At 42.9% G+C, this 15893-nt stretch overlaps 1 protein-coding gene across 1 annotated transcript in view; it reads left to right on the top strand.

Moving 5' to 3' along the window:
- Csmd1 (CUB and Sushi multiple domains 1) overlaps positions 1 to 15893 on the top strand; it is a 1301483-nt gene that overhangs the window by 1090623 nt on the left and 194967 nt on the right. Inside the window, exons 26-27 of the mRNA XM_028882070.2 lie at positions 8128 to 8319; positions 15102 to 15240. Of these exons, the coding sequence (XP_028737903.2) occupies positions 8128 to 8319; positions 15102 to 15240 (331 nt within the window). The remainder of the gene's footprint in view (positions 1 to 8127; positions 8320 to 15101; positions 15241 to 15893) is intronic.

The following is a 15893-nucleotide window of genomic DNA, read 5'->3' as shown; positions in this document are numbered from 1 at the left end:
CCCAGTAAACCCTTTTGTCCATATATATTTACTTGCAAGTGTTCATTGCAAAGAGTCATTGGTCTGGTTCAAGCCTCTGGTTTCTACACTGTCGATGCTGGGCCCTGACTGGATCTCCTCTTGGTTATCCTGTTGTTGTCCTATGTCATGGAGATCCTGCAGCTTTGGGTCTGCAGAACCAGACACTTCACCTGCTCCAGCAGATCACAGATGGCGTAGATTTTGGGTTGCTAACCTATAACCCTGGTTCTGGGCCCGGGTAGTTGCAGGGTTGGTTAGCCCACCAGACCTCCTTTGTCCTTACCTCCAGGATAAGCGTTCCTGCATTGCCCTAAGTTCACCTCTTGCAGTGATGAGCAAGGGGCGGGGCCAGTTCTCCAGGTTTCAGGTGCTCAGGGTCAGATCTTCCACACCTACACCTTCAGGGCCAGCTCTACTGTGTTGCTCAAGTGTGGCATAGGGGCAATTCTTCCAAGTGCTGCAGCAGGAAAGAGGTAGGGTTAGCTTTCCTACTCTGACAACCTCTGGGCCAGCTCCCTCACCTGCTTCAGGCATTGATGGGAGTGGGGGGGGGGGCATCTCACTCCCACCCAGCCCACGCCACCACATGATGGGTGAGTAATGGGGACAGCATTTTCATGCTCACAATGCCGGGCTGGCTCACCTATATCTCTGCCAATGGGGTTGGCTCTAATGTGCTGCCCTGGAAAGGTATGGGACCTGCTCGCCCGAGTGCTGCAGCTGATGAGGGGCAGGGACAACTCTTCCACCCTTCTGACCTCAGTGCCAGCTCTCCCATCTGCCTCAGATGTGTGCTGTTGATGTGGGGGGGTAGGGAGGGCATCTCTCCTCGCCCCCTGTGCTACCACATGACAGATGAGTGATGGCAACGGCTCTCCCATGCTGACAATTTTGGGGCTGGCTCACCCACACCTCTGCCAACAGCACTGGCTCTATTGTGCTGCCCAGGTGAGGTACAGGGCCTGCTCTCCCAAGTGGGAGTCCTTTTCAGTTTGACTAAGCCTCAGTCGTGGGTCGACTGGTAATCTTGAATAATCCTCGAAGGTGTGCATACAGTAGGAACATCCTCTTAGGAACAATTGTTGCTCTCATATTATAACTCACTCTGAAGCTGGAAGTGTTGAAAGCTACTTGGGATCCAGTATTTCTGTTTATTGTGCAACACAGACTTTATGATTTTCCAAGTCCTCAGCTGTTAATGGTCATTGTTATGGCAGAAACTCTAAGGAAAAGTTTGGTTTAAAAGTGAAAAGGATACCTTAGGAAATCTTTAATTTCTTTCTTTATTTCATCCTTGACCCACTGGTGATTCATTTGGGCATTATTCAGTTTCCATGAGATTGTAGGCTTTCTGTAATTTTTTCAGTGGTCCAGAGGGTGCCTGGACTGGTCTACTCTGGTGACTGGTCTAGCAAATAACCTAGCTGTCATCATAGAGCCTTTGTCCAATGACTGATGGAGGCAGATACAGAGATCCATGGCCAGGCACCAGGCTGAGTTCCGGGAATCCAGTTGATGAGAGAGAGGAGGGATTCTGCGGGCAAGGGACATCGAGATCATGATGGGGGGACATGCAGAGATGACCGGCCACACTAGTGGAAGCCCATGAAGTGTGGACTGGTGGCTGTGGAGCCCCCATGGGACTGGACTAGGCCCTCTGGATATGGAAGATGGTTGTTTGGTTCGAACTGTTTGGGAGGCACCCAGGCAGGGGGATTGGGATCTGTCCTTGGTGTATGGGCAGGCTTCTGGGAATCCGGTGCCTGTGGTGTGATACCTTGCACAGCCTTGGTGCAGTGGAAAGGAGCTTGGACCACCCTAGTCTCAGTGTGCTGCGCTCTGCTGACTCCCCATGGGAGACCTCGATTTGGGAGATGTGGGGATGTGGGGTGGCTTGAGAAAGAGGGCTGGGGGTGGGAGGAGTGAGGAGGGGGGATCTGTATATTGCATGTGGAGTGAGTTGAAAATTTTTTAATAAAGAAAAAACAAAAGAAAAGGATACCTTAAAGGATGTGTCAAACATTTTACTATTAAAGGGCATTCAAGGGTCAGTGTGAGCCACTATTTCACACACGTACACTTTGTGGGTCTTTATTTTGGAAGAATTTTTATAGGATTGGGGTAGGGGGATATGTTCTGTGGTTCTGTGTATTTAGAATATGCTGGTTCAACAGTGATAAAAGTGTCTTACTGTAGGACAGTGCTGAGCTGAGTCCTGCAAAGACATTTGGCCGGTAGGGAGTGAGGGTGGGGGTGTCTCTCAGAGGAAACCTTAACAGACAGTGTTTGCTCATCGTATTTGACCAGATTCTTTCAATGTTTAGGAAGTGTTATTGTTACCTTGATACAACCTGGAGTCACCTGAAAAAGAAAACTTCAGTTGAGAAGTTGCCCATATCAGATTGGCCTGTGTGGCCAGGTCTATGAGAGATTGTCTTGACAGATGATTGATATGGGAGGGCCCAGCCCTCTGGACAAAACTATCCCTAGGCAGGTAGCCATGAACTGTGTAAGAAAGCAAGCTGAGCATAAGCCAGAAGACGAGCTAGAAAACAGCATTGTATTGCTTGACTTCTTGCTTTGAGTTCCTTCAATGATGATCTGTGATCTGGAAGTATAAACTGAAATAATCACTTCTTCTCCTAAGTTGATTTGGGTTATAGAGCTTATCACAGGAACAGACAACCAGTTAGAACAGAATTGGTGCCAGGAGAAGTAGAGTATAATGATCTGAACATGTCTTTTTGTGGGAGGATTGTTGGAGCATTTGGAAGTTTGGGCTGGGAAAGTCGGTGGATACACAAAGATTAATAAACTAGTATTGTTGAATCTTGGAAGACAATGCTGAGAATAGCACAGACTGTGAAGGCCTGGTTAAGTTTCAGTGGTACATGAATATGGTATTGAGGCTTTTAATGTGGTGTTTTGGTTTAAGAATCCTGGTCATCGCCAGGCAGTGTTGGCACATGCCTTTAATCCCAGCATTCAGGAGGCAGAGCCAGGTGGATCTCTGTGAGTTTGAGGCCAGCCTGGTCTACAGAGTGAGCTACAGGACAGGCACCAAAAATACACAGAGAAACCCTGTTTCAAAAAAAAAAAAAAAAAAAAAAAAAAAAAAAAAAAAAAAAAAAAAAAAAGAATCCTGGTCATCTAAGGCTAAAGAATATGCTATGGTTCACAAGAGACCTGCATCACTGGGGTAAAATATCTCCTGGCAAGTCGTTCCTCAGACTCTGCACACAGAAGCTCTGGTTCAGGTGCAGGAAAGTTGAATCTCAAGATGATAGTTGAACTTGGCAGTATGTAAGAGTCACCTACCTGGTACTACTTTTGACAGCATGAGAGACACAGGGTTGGCAGGGACAATGAGGAAGGCTGAGCTCGGGTGCTGTGTGGAATAGTTGGAGTCCATGAAGAGGAGCTAGGAGCCCATTGGTAAATGTGTAGCCTCAGTTGCAGCAGAGAACCCATGATTGAAGGGACCATGGGGAAAAACTGAGGCTTGACATCATATAGCAGAGTTAGAACCCTTAAAGAGAGATGAGGATCCCACTGGTAAAGGTACAACCTCAGTTGCCATGGAAACCTCAGGATACTGGTTATGCCAGGGCTGTAATACACTGACAAAGACAGCAGCAGGTATGGAGTAAAGGCAGCCTGGTCCTATGAAACAAGCTGTGCATGCTACAGATGGCAGAGTTGGAGATCTGAGCATGCTAAAGCTTTTGGAGGCCAGAAGATCATGAGTGAGTCCAAGATGCTGGACTTGGTACTATTTGTACTGCTAGATGTTGGTTTTTCTTTGATCTGACTCTGTTTATGACCCAGCTTTCCCCTTTTGGAATAAGAACAGGTGTAACTTAAGTTTTTACATGAGCCTGTTGATAAGAGATTTTGGATTTTTAAAAAAATACAATCAGAGGAGAATGGGGAGCTTGTGGTACAGCTAATGTATCAGGAAACTGAGGGTACAGTGCTTGCTGAGCAAGCACAAGGACCTGAGTTCAGTCCATAGCACCACTACAAAAAGAAGAGCATGATGCTGGGTACCCATAACCCCAGTAGCTAGAAATGGGGCTAAGATGATCCCAGAGGCTTGCTGGCCACCCTGTCTAACCAGTCAGTGGACTAAAAGTTTAGTGAGAAACACTGTCTCAAAATATATCATGGAAAGTGAACTCTGGCCTCTACAGTCACACATGAGGGCACAAACACTCTCATGCACATTAACTTGCACAGGCACACACACACACACACACACACACACACACACACACACACACACACACACCACACACACCACACACACACACGAGAGGGAGGGAAGGAGGCAGGGAGGGAGGGAGGGAGGGAGGGAGGGAAGGAGCTATATAACAGTGAGAAGGATAATCTAACGATGGTGGTTTGAATAGGAATGCACACACACACACACACACATAGACTTGTATTTCAATGTTTGGTCCAGTGGGAGTGGCACTATTCGAAGATGTGACCTTGTAGGAGTAGGTGTGGCCTTATTAGAGGAAATGTGCCACTGTGAAGGTAGACTCCTATGCTCAAGCTAGGCCTAGTGTGGCAGTCTTCTGCTGCTGCCTGTGGATCAAGATGTAGAACTCTCAGTTCCTTCTCCAGCATCATGTTTTCCTGCATGCTGCCATGCTTCTCACCATGATGATAATGGACTAAACCACTGAAACTGTAAACCAGCCCAAATTAAATGTTTTCCTTTATAAGAGTTGCCATAGTCATGACATCTCCTCAAAGCAACAAAACCCTAACTAAGACACTATACATCATGCCCACACATGACCCTCAGAAATCTAACACTGAGAAAAGGGAGAAAGAACGATGCAGAGAGTTGGTATGAACCTGTGTGTAGAATTTCCACCAGCATATAGCACTGAGCCTTCTGGGCACTTACTACTGGGAGGCAGAAATTCATGGTGATCAACCAGGACAGCAAGGAATTATAGAAAAACATTCAGGAAAGCCATTACTGGAGTGTTGGCAAGGGTTGGGGAGGGTGGTCACAGCTGCACAATGATCCCATTGGTATGTACATAATGGCAGGAGCAGTTTCATTATGCTCTTCTTGACGTGCTGGAGATGCCCATGAGTCTGTAATTCAATATGCAATGAAACCATGGGAGAGATGGAAGTGAGGAGGTATGACAGCTAGCTGCTGCCCTCCCCTGGCTCTAAGAACAAGCAGGACCAGCCAGGGGGCCAGTTCACACAGTGCCTCTTCTCCCGCCTTGTCTAATCACTTGGTTATTAGCCTTGCTTTCACTGAGTAGTTAGTAGAGATCAGTGCATGAGACCATTAGGCTCTAATTGCCTCCCACGGAGCAGGCCTGTCATCTGACACAGCCCCGACCCACCATGGGGTCCTTGATGTTGACTCTAGCGCTCCCCTCCACTTCTGTCTCTTGGGGCTCTCGGCTGTGACTGCACAGTGACTCACATTCTGTCTCCCCCCATTCACCAGTGCTCCTCCATCAGCTTAGAAACCCTTCAACCACACAGGTCTTGTTTTTTTTATTTTTATTTTTATATATTTGAGACAAGGTCTCCTGTATCTCAGGCTAGCCTCATCACCTCAAACTCACCATGAAGCCAAGGATAACCTTAGACTTATGGCTCTCTAGCCTTTACCTGATGAGTGCTGGGATTGGCAGCATGAGCCGTCATTCTAGGTTTGTGTGGTGCTGAGGATGGAACACATGGATGGCTTCGTGCATGCTAGGCAAGTACTCACTAACTTAGTTACATTCCTCAGCTCCACTCGCCTTTTAAAAGTGGTATTTTCTAATTTTTTTATTTAAGTGAATTTTGCTAGTCATAAATAAATATAATGTGTATCACACACGTATAAATGCATATGACACACTATCTTTTTTTTTTTAAACAGCAATAGTTTTTTTTTATTATTTAGAATAATGAACAGTTTTTGTGTTAAAATAAGTGATATGTTTCAAGAGTCAGAAGTTGAGAATTGAACAGCTTCAGTCACAGAGTTTCTTCCTTCTTCCTTGTATTTCATTGATTTGTGTCCCTTCAGACTGGAGTTACAGTTATGAGCACCATGTGGGTGCTGGGAATAGGGCCCACATCCTCTGGAAGAGCAGCCAGTGCTCTTAACCACTGAGCCATCTCTTCAGCTCTCCCTTCTTTTTAAAAGGTCTTTATAAGGGAAAGGGAGTGCAGATATTTCCCTTTGCATAGTAAACAGGCAAGCATATTCACTTCACATAAAAAGTAAACAGAAACTATCTTGGGCAATAAGCCTATAGACAGACCATTTTTGAGTTCTTGACACTGGTTTAGATTAATTGGCATAAATAAATTCTAAAACTTACAGTTTTACCTACATGATGGAAATTTATTAAATATGAGCACATCATTCTTTTTTATCATAGGCACACTATCTTTAGCTATATGTGTATACAAAAGACTGTTACAGAATTCACTAGTCAAATGCACAAAGGCTGCTCATTAACTCCACAAATCTTTGGATGGCAGGGAAAATGTGCATACCTACCTGTCCCTTGTTCCCCCTTGTGTCCTGAATGGAGATGTCAACACACCCCAGTTCCTCATGTCAATGGTAACCTTCCATTGTTCTAGGCAGAAGCGGGAAAGGAAGGAATCAAAGGACTTAAAGGAATTTTAAGCTTTGGATCTTTTGTGCATCTCCTAATTTTAAGTATGGCACAGAGCCCATGGCTGCTGTAGAAATGGGACACAGCCATTCTTTCCTTGGGCTATCAAATTCCACGGGATGATGGGGTGCAGAACCCTAGAGTGAGTTCTGGGCTCTTGGGCATTCCTCCTCCCTGGGTTGGGTAGGAGGGCAGCTGCCCACATGACATGATTTCAAGGGTGTGCTTTAGCGATGGCTAGCAGGAACAGGCTGCCCTGCCTGGTGTTCCCACAACCGCTGGGTATGAGCAGTACAGCTGCAAAGAACTCATCGACATCGTTTCACTTGGTCATTTCCCTCCCCCCTCTTCTCTCTCTTCGTGTGTGTGTGTGTGTGTGTGTGTGTGTGTGTGTGTGTGTGTGTGTGTGTGTGTGTTCTTAAATTTATAAGCACAACCTGCTCAATCTGTTTAATGCTCTTTGTAAGAATATGTTTTCAGGGCTGGCCACTTAGTATTGGATAACTGATTTTTTTGAGATATGCCTTCTTTCTGAACCCAGGGTGACCTTTTGGCCTAGACTGGGTGGCCAACAAAGTATCCTCCTGCCTTTACCTCCCCAGTGCTGGGGTTACTGTTGAGTGCCACTACATACCTCGGTTTTTACATGGGTGCTGGAGATTCAGAAGTGGGACCTCATGCCGAGACAGGCAGCACCTGCCCATCTGCCCAGCCTCCTTTCCTTTTCTTTCTTTTTTCTTGATTTCTGCATTCATTCATTCCTTTCTTTCTCTCCTCTCTCTCCATTTCAATCTTTTGTCTCCCTTCTGCTCTTTTCCTCTTTTCTCCTCTCTCTCTCTCTTTCAATAACATGTTTTCCAGTGTTTTAGTAAAGACTAAGTGACTAAAATAAATTTTTTTTTTTTTAAAAAAAGAAATTGGAAGTATAATTGATCATTTTTCCTGGACAGTAGCCTGTGGATCCCTGGTGCCTCTAATAAGGTTGATGTCTGGCCTGCTTCTCCAGTCGTAGTAAGGGGTCACATCAGGGAAATCTTCCAGTTGCATTTTGAGACCATAGTTTGGGTTGAAACCATAGTTCTGTCATGAAATCATTTAACTTGAGATATGTGATGTTATTAAATCATTGTTAAAGGGCAGATTAGAAAGGAATTGTGTGTATAATATGTACTAAGTATAATATGGTAAAGTTGATAGTTAGAATTTCATCAGTGGCCAAACTTCAATATGATTTTGCTAAGATTTATTCAACATGGAAGCATGGAAGCAAAGCACATGCCATTGAACCCTCCCCCAAGGAAGACCCCTTTTCTTATGCTCCCTGAAAACATTGGGGGCACTAATACCCATGCTGGGCATTTCATTCTAGAGGCAGCAGGCACCCCAGCATGTGTGGACACCTGGTTCTCAGTCACCTGACCAGCTGTTGTTTGCTCCTCTGCAGCATCCATCGCATCCACCTGCAATGACCCTGGAATGCCTCAGAATGGTACCCGCTATGGTGACAGCCGGGAACCTGGAGATACCATCACCTTCCAGTGTGACCCTGGATACCAGCTCCAAGGACAAGCCAAGATCACCTGTGTGCAGCTGAACAGCCGCTTCTTCTGGCAGCCAGACCCTCCATCGTGCATAGGTACTGGGCCTGGGAAATGGAAATGTCATGCTTGGAAATGAAAGCAGCCTACCCTTCGAATTGGCTCGCTAATGTTTTGTTTCTTCAGGAGGACATTTCAGGAGCTTCTTAAATGGCCTCGGGCTCTCTGAGACAATCCTGAGTTTTTATTGCAAACCTTTATTTTATTAGATGAACTAAAGGATGTTATTTCCTTAATGTACAGTAATTGACATTTATCTAACATTTCTTGTCCTTAAGAGTTCTTATGTAAATATATATCAACCAAACCAGGTGACTTAAAATTTTATGTGGCTCAAAATTTATAAGCCCACCACTGCTGGCCTTGTTTGTAATATAAAACAGACCTTCAAGCAAAACCTACTACTGAGAAGCTCTTTATCCTTTCGGAAGTATGTTTTTCATACTTTTTATCCTTTCAGAAGTATGTTTTTCATATCCTTTTGGTATATAATATCTGTACCTTTAGAATCCCCAAAAGTAGAAATTATATTGCCTTTGAGGAAAAATGAAAATAGAGAATAAATTGTATAAAGCATTAATTAAAATTCCCTGTCCAACTTATTAATGTAGCAATAAACGGCTTTGCCAGCTATTATCTTAATACACATTTGAGATGATCGTTCACAAATATGATTTTCGGGAAATAGATTTTCATATAACATCTAGGAATCATGTAAATTGCCCTTCATTTTGTTAAATATTTTTAACATAAAATACCTATTTAGAATATTCAGTCATAATTCCAAAATGGAAATTTAACTAAACTTTATATTTTTTATGAACTAATTTAGTTTAGTTGGCACTTCTAGATATTCTGCTTGAAAACATAAAAATTAAGTTGATCTGTGATGAAAGGCTCTGGCAGGGACGTGAGGGGCTCCCTGGTTGCCTTGAAGACCGATGAGATTCAAGGGCTGTGTTCATTGGCACCAGGTCTGGAAGAGAGCCCTCCATGTTTAGCAGGCTTCTCTGTAACTTCGTATCCCTTCCCTGTGAGCACCCTCAGTCTTTCATCGCTCACCCTGTTAACAGGAGGCTCCTGACACTTTGGATATTTTTCAAAATAGAATAAATGCAGCTGTCATTGTAAAATATATATATATATATATATATATATATATATATATATATATATATATATATATTAACATTGTGAAGGGCCCTGAAAATGGAGCTGCTTCTTCTGCCTTTTATGTCTCAGCTGCGATGTATGTATCTATGTTGTATGAATGTCCGTATTGTGCTGTATGTGTATTATGTGTGCATTTGTGTGTGTTGTATATGCATTTCTGTGCCTGTATTTTTATGTGTCCATGTGTTTGTTGTATATGTTATGCATTGTTACACACACACACACACACACACATACACACACACACACACACACACACACACACACACACACACATATATATATATATATATATATATATATATATATATATATATATAGTATGGGTGTGTCTGTCTATGTTGTTTAAATGATTTAATTTTCTTCTATTTTATATTTTAATCTCATGAAGGAAAATCTTGAAAAGCAATTTCAAGTTAATCTTTTAAAGGCAATTTATCCTTTCTACATTCAAGGGGTAATTGTAAAATTTGACCACTCTCCTTGGTACTCTGTACCTTTGACATAACCATCTCTCAGTTACCTAATTTTTAGCAAGAACGGAAAAACCCAGAGCTCAGCAGAAAGCACTCATTGTCCTTCTGGTCCTCGAGCAGCACTTCCAAGGACACATGGAAATCATTTGCAGCAATTGAAGAGTCAGGTGTTTGAGAGACTAGACCTGCCTACCCATATAGATGTCAGCAACAGAAAGACAGATGCTATCTCTTCATTACTGTGACTTTCACTTCTCACAAGTGAGGCTTGTGTCCCCTGCAGCACATTTCCAGAGTGATGTCTCAGCTGACTGTGGACTAGCTCCCCTTTAAATCCTTTACTCAACAGGCAGCATTTAAAAAAAAAAAAAAAAAAAACCAAAAAACTTTTTTTCCTATTTGGAGATAATGCATGTTTATTGCAAATGTTTTATAAGCTATGGCAATGCAAGAGGTGAAAAGAGATGTTGTCTTTTCACCTGGAGGCATTTGCTATTAACATAAACATACATCAATAAAATTCATAAGCGTATGTATAGATTTTGCTTTAAAATAATTTTAGACAAGTACTGCCCAAATGCTAACTTGGCAGTACAAGGTATTTTGGGTGCTATTTTTTTTGTTTTCCACCAGATTTTTAGTGACCGTGGGGGGTCTCTGGGGACAGCTCCTCTCTCGTGACACCAGTGACATCATCTGTTATCTCATCGGTGCAGCCCACCAGTGCCGGACCCATTATTTCTGTACACGCGCACAGGGGAGTTCTCTCTTATGAAGTCAACCATAATAAAACAGCCCTTGGAAAACATCCATGATTGTAAAGGAAGGACGTCTTTCTTGAGACTTATCTCTCTAAGACTATCCCCCCCACACACACCCCCAATAAAAGTCTATCTATTTCCACCAACTCCACTTGCCATTAGCCATATTTGTTTGTTTTCTCTAGTGAGAAAAGTCACAACTTAGGATGGTTCTTAACTGTGTGGTATGGACAGAAAGGGATGCATTATTCTTATTTTAATTCCCATTTTAGATTAGATAGAGGTGTGAACCTCATCGTTCCATTTGATTCCTGGTTGTGTGGTTTGATTTTTGTCTGTTTGTTGTTGCTGGTGGTTTTTGTTTTTGTGTTTTCAGATTGACAGCTGCCTCCCTATCCTCTTCCCTCATCCTCAGTGTGCTGTGTCCTCTTTGTGCATACAAGCTCCTTTTCTGTTCAAGCTTTCCTGACATGCCACCAGCTCCTGTGACACATCTAACAAACATACATTTCCTGAGATTTGCCGTTAACTTCCTCAGGATCTACTTTATTATCCCTCTTCTTTTCCTTTCTGAAATCGCCCTGAGAATGGAACTTCTCTTTGGGGCTTTTATAGCTTAGCTATGGTGTGTGTGTATGTGTCTGTGCATCTGTTATATGTGCATCTCTGTGTCAATCTTTGTATGTATGTCTCTGTATGAGCTTTGTGTAAGTTTGGGGTGTTACATGTGTATGCATGCATACACATGTAACACCCCAAACATATATATATAATGTGTGTTATGTGGGCATGGCGGGATACACATATATATGCAATTGTGTTCACTCATGAATGTTTGTGCATGTGGAGCCCAGAAATCAATGTCAGGTGTCTTCTTTAACCATGTTAGTTTTTGAGAGTATCTCTGAGCCCAGAGTTCACCAATTTGGCTAGACAGATTGGAGAGCAAGCCCCTGAAATCCACCCATCTCCCCCTTCCCACACCATCCCTGGGGTTAAGTTGTTTATGGCCATGATCAGCTTTATACATGAGTACCGGGGGAGCAAACGTGGGTCCTCACCCTTGTACACTGTACACTTTATTCATGAGTTTTCTCTTCAGCAATATAGCTGAGTCCTAAGGAATGAGGTCTCCAGACACTGAATTTTCATAATTGGAATGGTATGTTCTGCCCCTCAAAACCTTCCAGTTTTGCTTTGTTTAGTCCTTTTTCCGGCCCCTAGGGTCCAAATTCTACAGAGCTCTAAAAAGTGTCAATTTATCCATGATCTGCATACACTATTAGATGGCCAGAGCTAGCCCCAACCTGCAGGATGACTATTTAAAGACTAAGTCCCTCACTGAATGGTGTGAGTTCTCCAGTGTTTCATGCAGAAATTCTGGTTGTCTGTGTCAACATGAGCTCGTTGGCATGGGAGCTGACCTGTGTAGTAGAGAGGATTCTGGTACAGATGGAACTGAACATGCTTTGTGGAGCCAGTCCAGGTGGCATTGCTAGAGTCTCTGAACTGCATCTTCTAAACTCTAATTCTGCCTAAAAGTTTTTATGAGCTCCCTAATTAAAGCCTAATGAAGCCCAAATGAAGGATTCCAGAACTAGAGAGAATGGTGCTACTTACCATCACATTCAGCATTAGCACCCCCAATTGGTGGAGCTCCCGGGACCAGTAGGAAGGACCAGATTACCCTGTGTTGCCTTTAAGTCAATATTTGAATCATACTCTGAGCAGCCCTTTGTGACAGTGCCCCACGTCTGTCACTTTTCATCTCCAAGGTCCTATGTAGAACAGAACCTTCCCGGCTTTCAGGCACCTCTACCTCCACACCTCCGTGTCAGTATGACCTCCCTATCAGATTTGCCTTCCTATCCCAGATGCTGTATGCATCCACGATGAGTGCTGTGGGAAAGACTCTCAATATGAGGGCGATGAAGGGACCACACGATGATGACCACATCATTAGTAAGATGGATCTGCATAGCAGCAGATATAGCACTTCACAGTCTGTCAACACATCTCATGTAACTTGAGTGTACTCAGGTGATATTCAGAGTTTGCATTGATCACACTGAGTTTATTGCAAAACATGATGATTTCATTGTATTTCTTGTTTTGAAAAATTGGATTTTTAGGAATGTTAATTGACAGTTTAATGACCTAGCCATTACTGAAAACTATGGACTACATTCTTCTATCTTCTTTAACTTTATTTACACAGAGCACATCTTTATTTGTGGAGGGGGGAAAGAGATGACCAATATGGATATTTTATTGTTTATTTATTTATTTATTCCTAAATATGCATATATATGTATATTGTCAATGATATGAAATGTCTAATTTAGTAGGAATGCTTTGGCTTAATTAGAGTGATATTTTGAAAGAACTTGGTCACAAACTGTGGTGGTATTGTGTTCCCCAAAATATTGTGAACCTTAATAAACTTATCTGGGGTCAGAGAACAGAAAAGCCACTAATTAGGCAGTGATAGCACACGCCTTTAATCCTAGCATTTCAGAGGTAGAAATCTCTCTGGATCTCTGTGAGTTTAAGGCCACATTGGAAACAGCCAGGCATAGTGACTCATGCCTTTAATCCCAGAAAGCGAGCCTTTTAATCCCAGGGAGTTGTGGTAGAAAGCAGAAAGGTATATAAGGCGTGAGGACCAGAAACTAGCAGCATTTGGCTGGTTAAGCATTTAGGCTTTTAAGCAGAAGTTCAGCTGAGAGCCATTGAGATGAAGTCACAGAAGTTTCCAGTCTGAGGAAGCAAGACCAGCTAAGAAGTTGACCAGGTGAGGTTAGCTGTGGCTTGATCTCTGATCTTCCAGTTCACCCCAATACCTGGCTCCAGGTTTGATTTTATTAATAAGAACTTTTAAGATTCCTGCTACAACAAACTACAGAATCTGCCTAAAGAACCATGAAATCTATGACAGCATCAGCACCTTCAATATGCAAACTTAAGTATTTACAGTGTTTGAACAATGCCCATGGGGCAGAGATTTAACAGAAATTTTATTTAGTAAATAAAATAATACTGAATATCTTCAGATTCAAGGAACCAAATTATCCCACCTGATAATAATACTAAGCCATGTGGTCAATAGCCAACTGGAATAAATATGAGTGCAGGCAAATCACAATCGTTGGCTGTGAGGCTCACTCAATCCTTACCATATGGAGTTTCAACAATAATACCTAAGTGCTATGATCACACACTCTCCAGAGGGGCGAGTGTTGCAGCTCAGCCCCCATCACAGCCTTCCCTAAATATCATATAATCATCCATTGTTTGCTTTGTTGCTTTGATCCAGTGGGGAGAGAACCCCAGGCCCATACTGTGGGAACTTAAAATATGATGCAATTACTTACTAAACAGCTGTTTCCTTGTGATGAAGGAAGTGTCCTGGATATTAAACATAAAGAAAAACAAGTCGGGCGGTGGTGGCACACACCTTTAATCCCAGCACTCAGGAGGCAGAGGCAAGAGGATCTCTGTGAGTTCGAGGCCAGCCTGGTCTCCAAAGCGAATTCCAGGAAAGGCACAAAGCTGCGTAGAGAAACCCTGTTTCGAAAGAAAGAAAGAAAGAAAGAAAGAAAGAAAGAGAGAGAGAAAGAAAGAAAGAAAGAAAGAAAGAAAGAAAGAAAGAAAGAAAGAAAGAAAGAAAGAGAGAGAGAAAGAAGAGAGAGAGAAAGAAAAGAGAAAAGAAAAGAAAGGAAAAGAAAAGAAAGGAAAAGAAAAGAAAAGAAAAAAGAAAGAAAGAAAATGGACAGACTGGTCATTATGTCACTCAAAGCCTGTGTTCTAGAGGGTTCACTGACTTCATAAATGGATGAGAAATGACAGCAGAATCATTGGAATCATATGGTGACATTCAAGAAGGGTTTTATATAGCTTTGAGTTTAAGTACGTACATGCACATGTGTGTGTGTGTGCACGCATAAAGAGTGTGAAGGTTAAGTAACTGTTCAATTAATTTAAATAAAATTTAAGCTGTTAAAAGACATTTTATTTGTCAGTTGTAAGCATATAAAGCATGGCTGGGGGCTGTAGGCTCACACCTGTAATCCTTACACTTGGGAGGCATGAGAATCATGGTGGGTTCAAGGCCAGCTGGAGCTACAATGTGAGTTCCAGCTGGGCTACAGAACGAGAACCTGCCTCAAAAATAAATAAATAAATGTTTAAGAATTCTCTCTAAAAACCAGATGAAGTATAAAACCCTCAAGGATCACAATTAAAGGTACAGACTTTGTGGGTTTTAATAACTTGTCCCAACATGTGTAGGCCAACTGTCTTAGATGGCCGTGCTGACAACTGCAGCCTTTCTAGAAAACATTCCTTGCCTATGTTCAGCCTTCTGGACCTCTGTTCTAACATTCCCCCTATGACTTTGTTCTGTGACAGCTGCTTGCGGTGGGAATCTGACAGGCCCAGCTGGAGTGATTTTATCCCCTAACTACCCACAGCCGTACCCTCCCGGGAAAGAGTGTGATTGGAGAATTAAGGTGAACCCGGACTTTGTCATTGCCTTGATATTCAAAAGGTACGTCTGGTGCAGACTACCTCATTTCAGTAGGATTTTAATGCCATACCCAACTCACTACATTTGTCACCTCAGAGTGTCCAACTTGACAGGTCTAGCAGATACCCAGTCAGAGGCAGGGTGGCAGGAGCTAAGAGATTTTTGCCTTGATGAGCAGCGCTCTGCATGTAAGACATGCATGAATTTCTTTCGCACACTGCTCGTCCAGCCCACGCTGTGTTCTGTACATCAAGGCCTCATTTGCAGAATATTCGGCCCAGTGGTAAAAAACATGCCGTGGAGATGCTTGACAGAGGAATGCCACCTCAATGTCCTGTTCATTGCAGTCTGTGAAAGCTGATTCATTTCCACAGCATGCACAGAGCAATGCTGTTACCATCCTTAAAACTGTTGGGATGAAGTAGACATAAAACCAAAAGATTCCTCAGACTTTGCCTGCTGTAAGGTTTTCATTCTAGATATCAGTGTCTAAGAAATGGACAGTCGCTCCTGCTACACTAGATGATAAAAGTTTGGTACCATAATGATTTACTAAAGTCCATCCCATTGTGGTTATGGCGTAAATGTGAAAGGCCCTTTACCTACTCATGCTTGAACCCTTGAGTGATGGTGATCTTTGGGGGAGGTTTGGAACCTTTTATACACAGGGCCTT

This window comes from Peromyscus leucopus, chromosome 17, assembly GCF_004664715.2.
Source record: "Peromyscus leucopus breed LL Stock chromosome 17, UCI_PerLeu_2.1, whole genome shotgun sequence".
Lineage (NCBI taxonomy): Eukaryota > Metazoa > Chordata > Mammalia > Rodentia > Cricetidae > Peromyscus > Peromyscus leucopus.
This window is presented reverse-complemented; position numbering and strand designations above follow the sequence as displayed.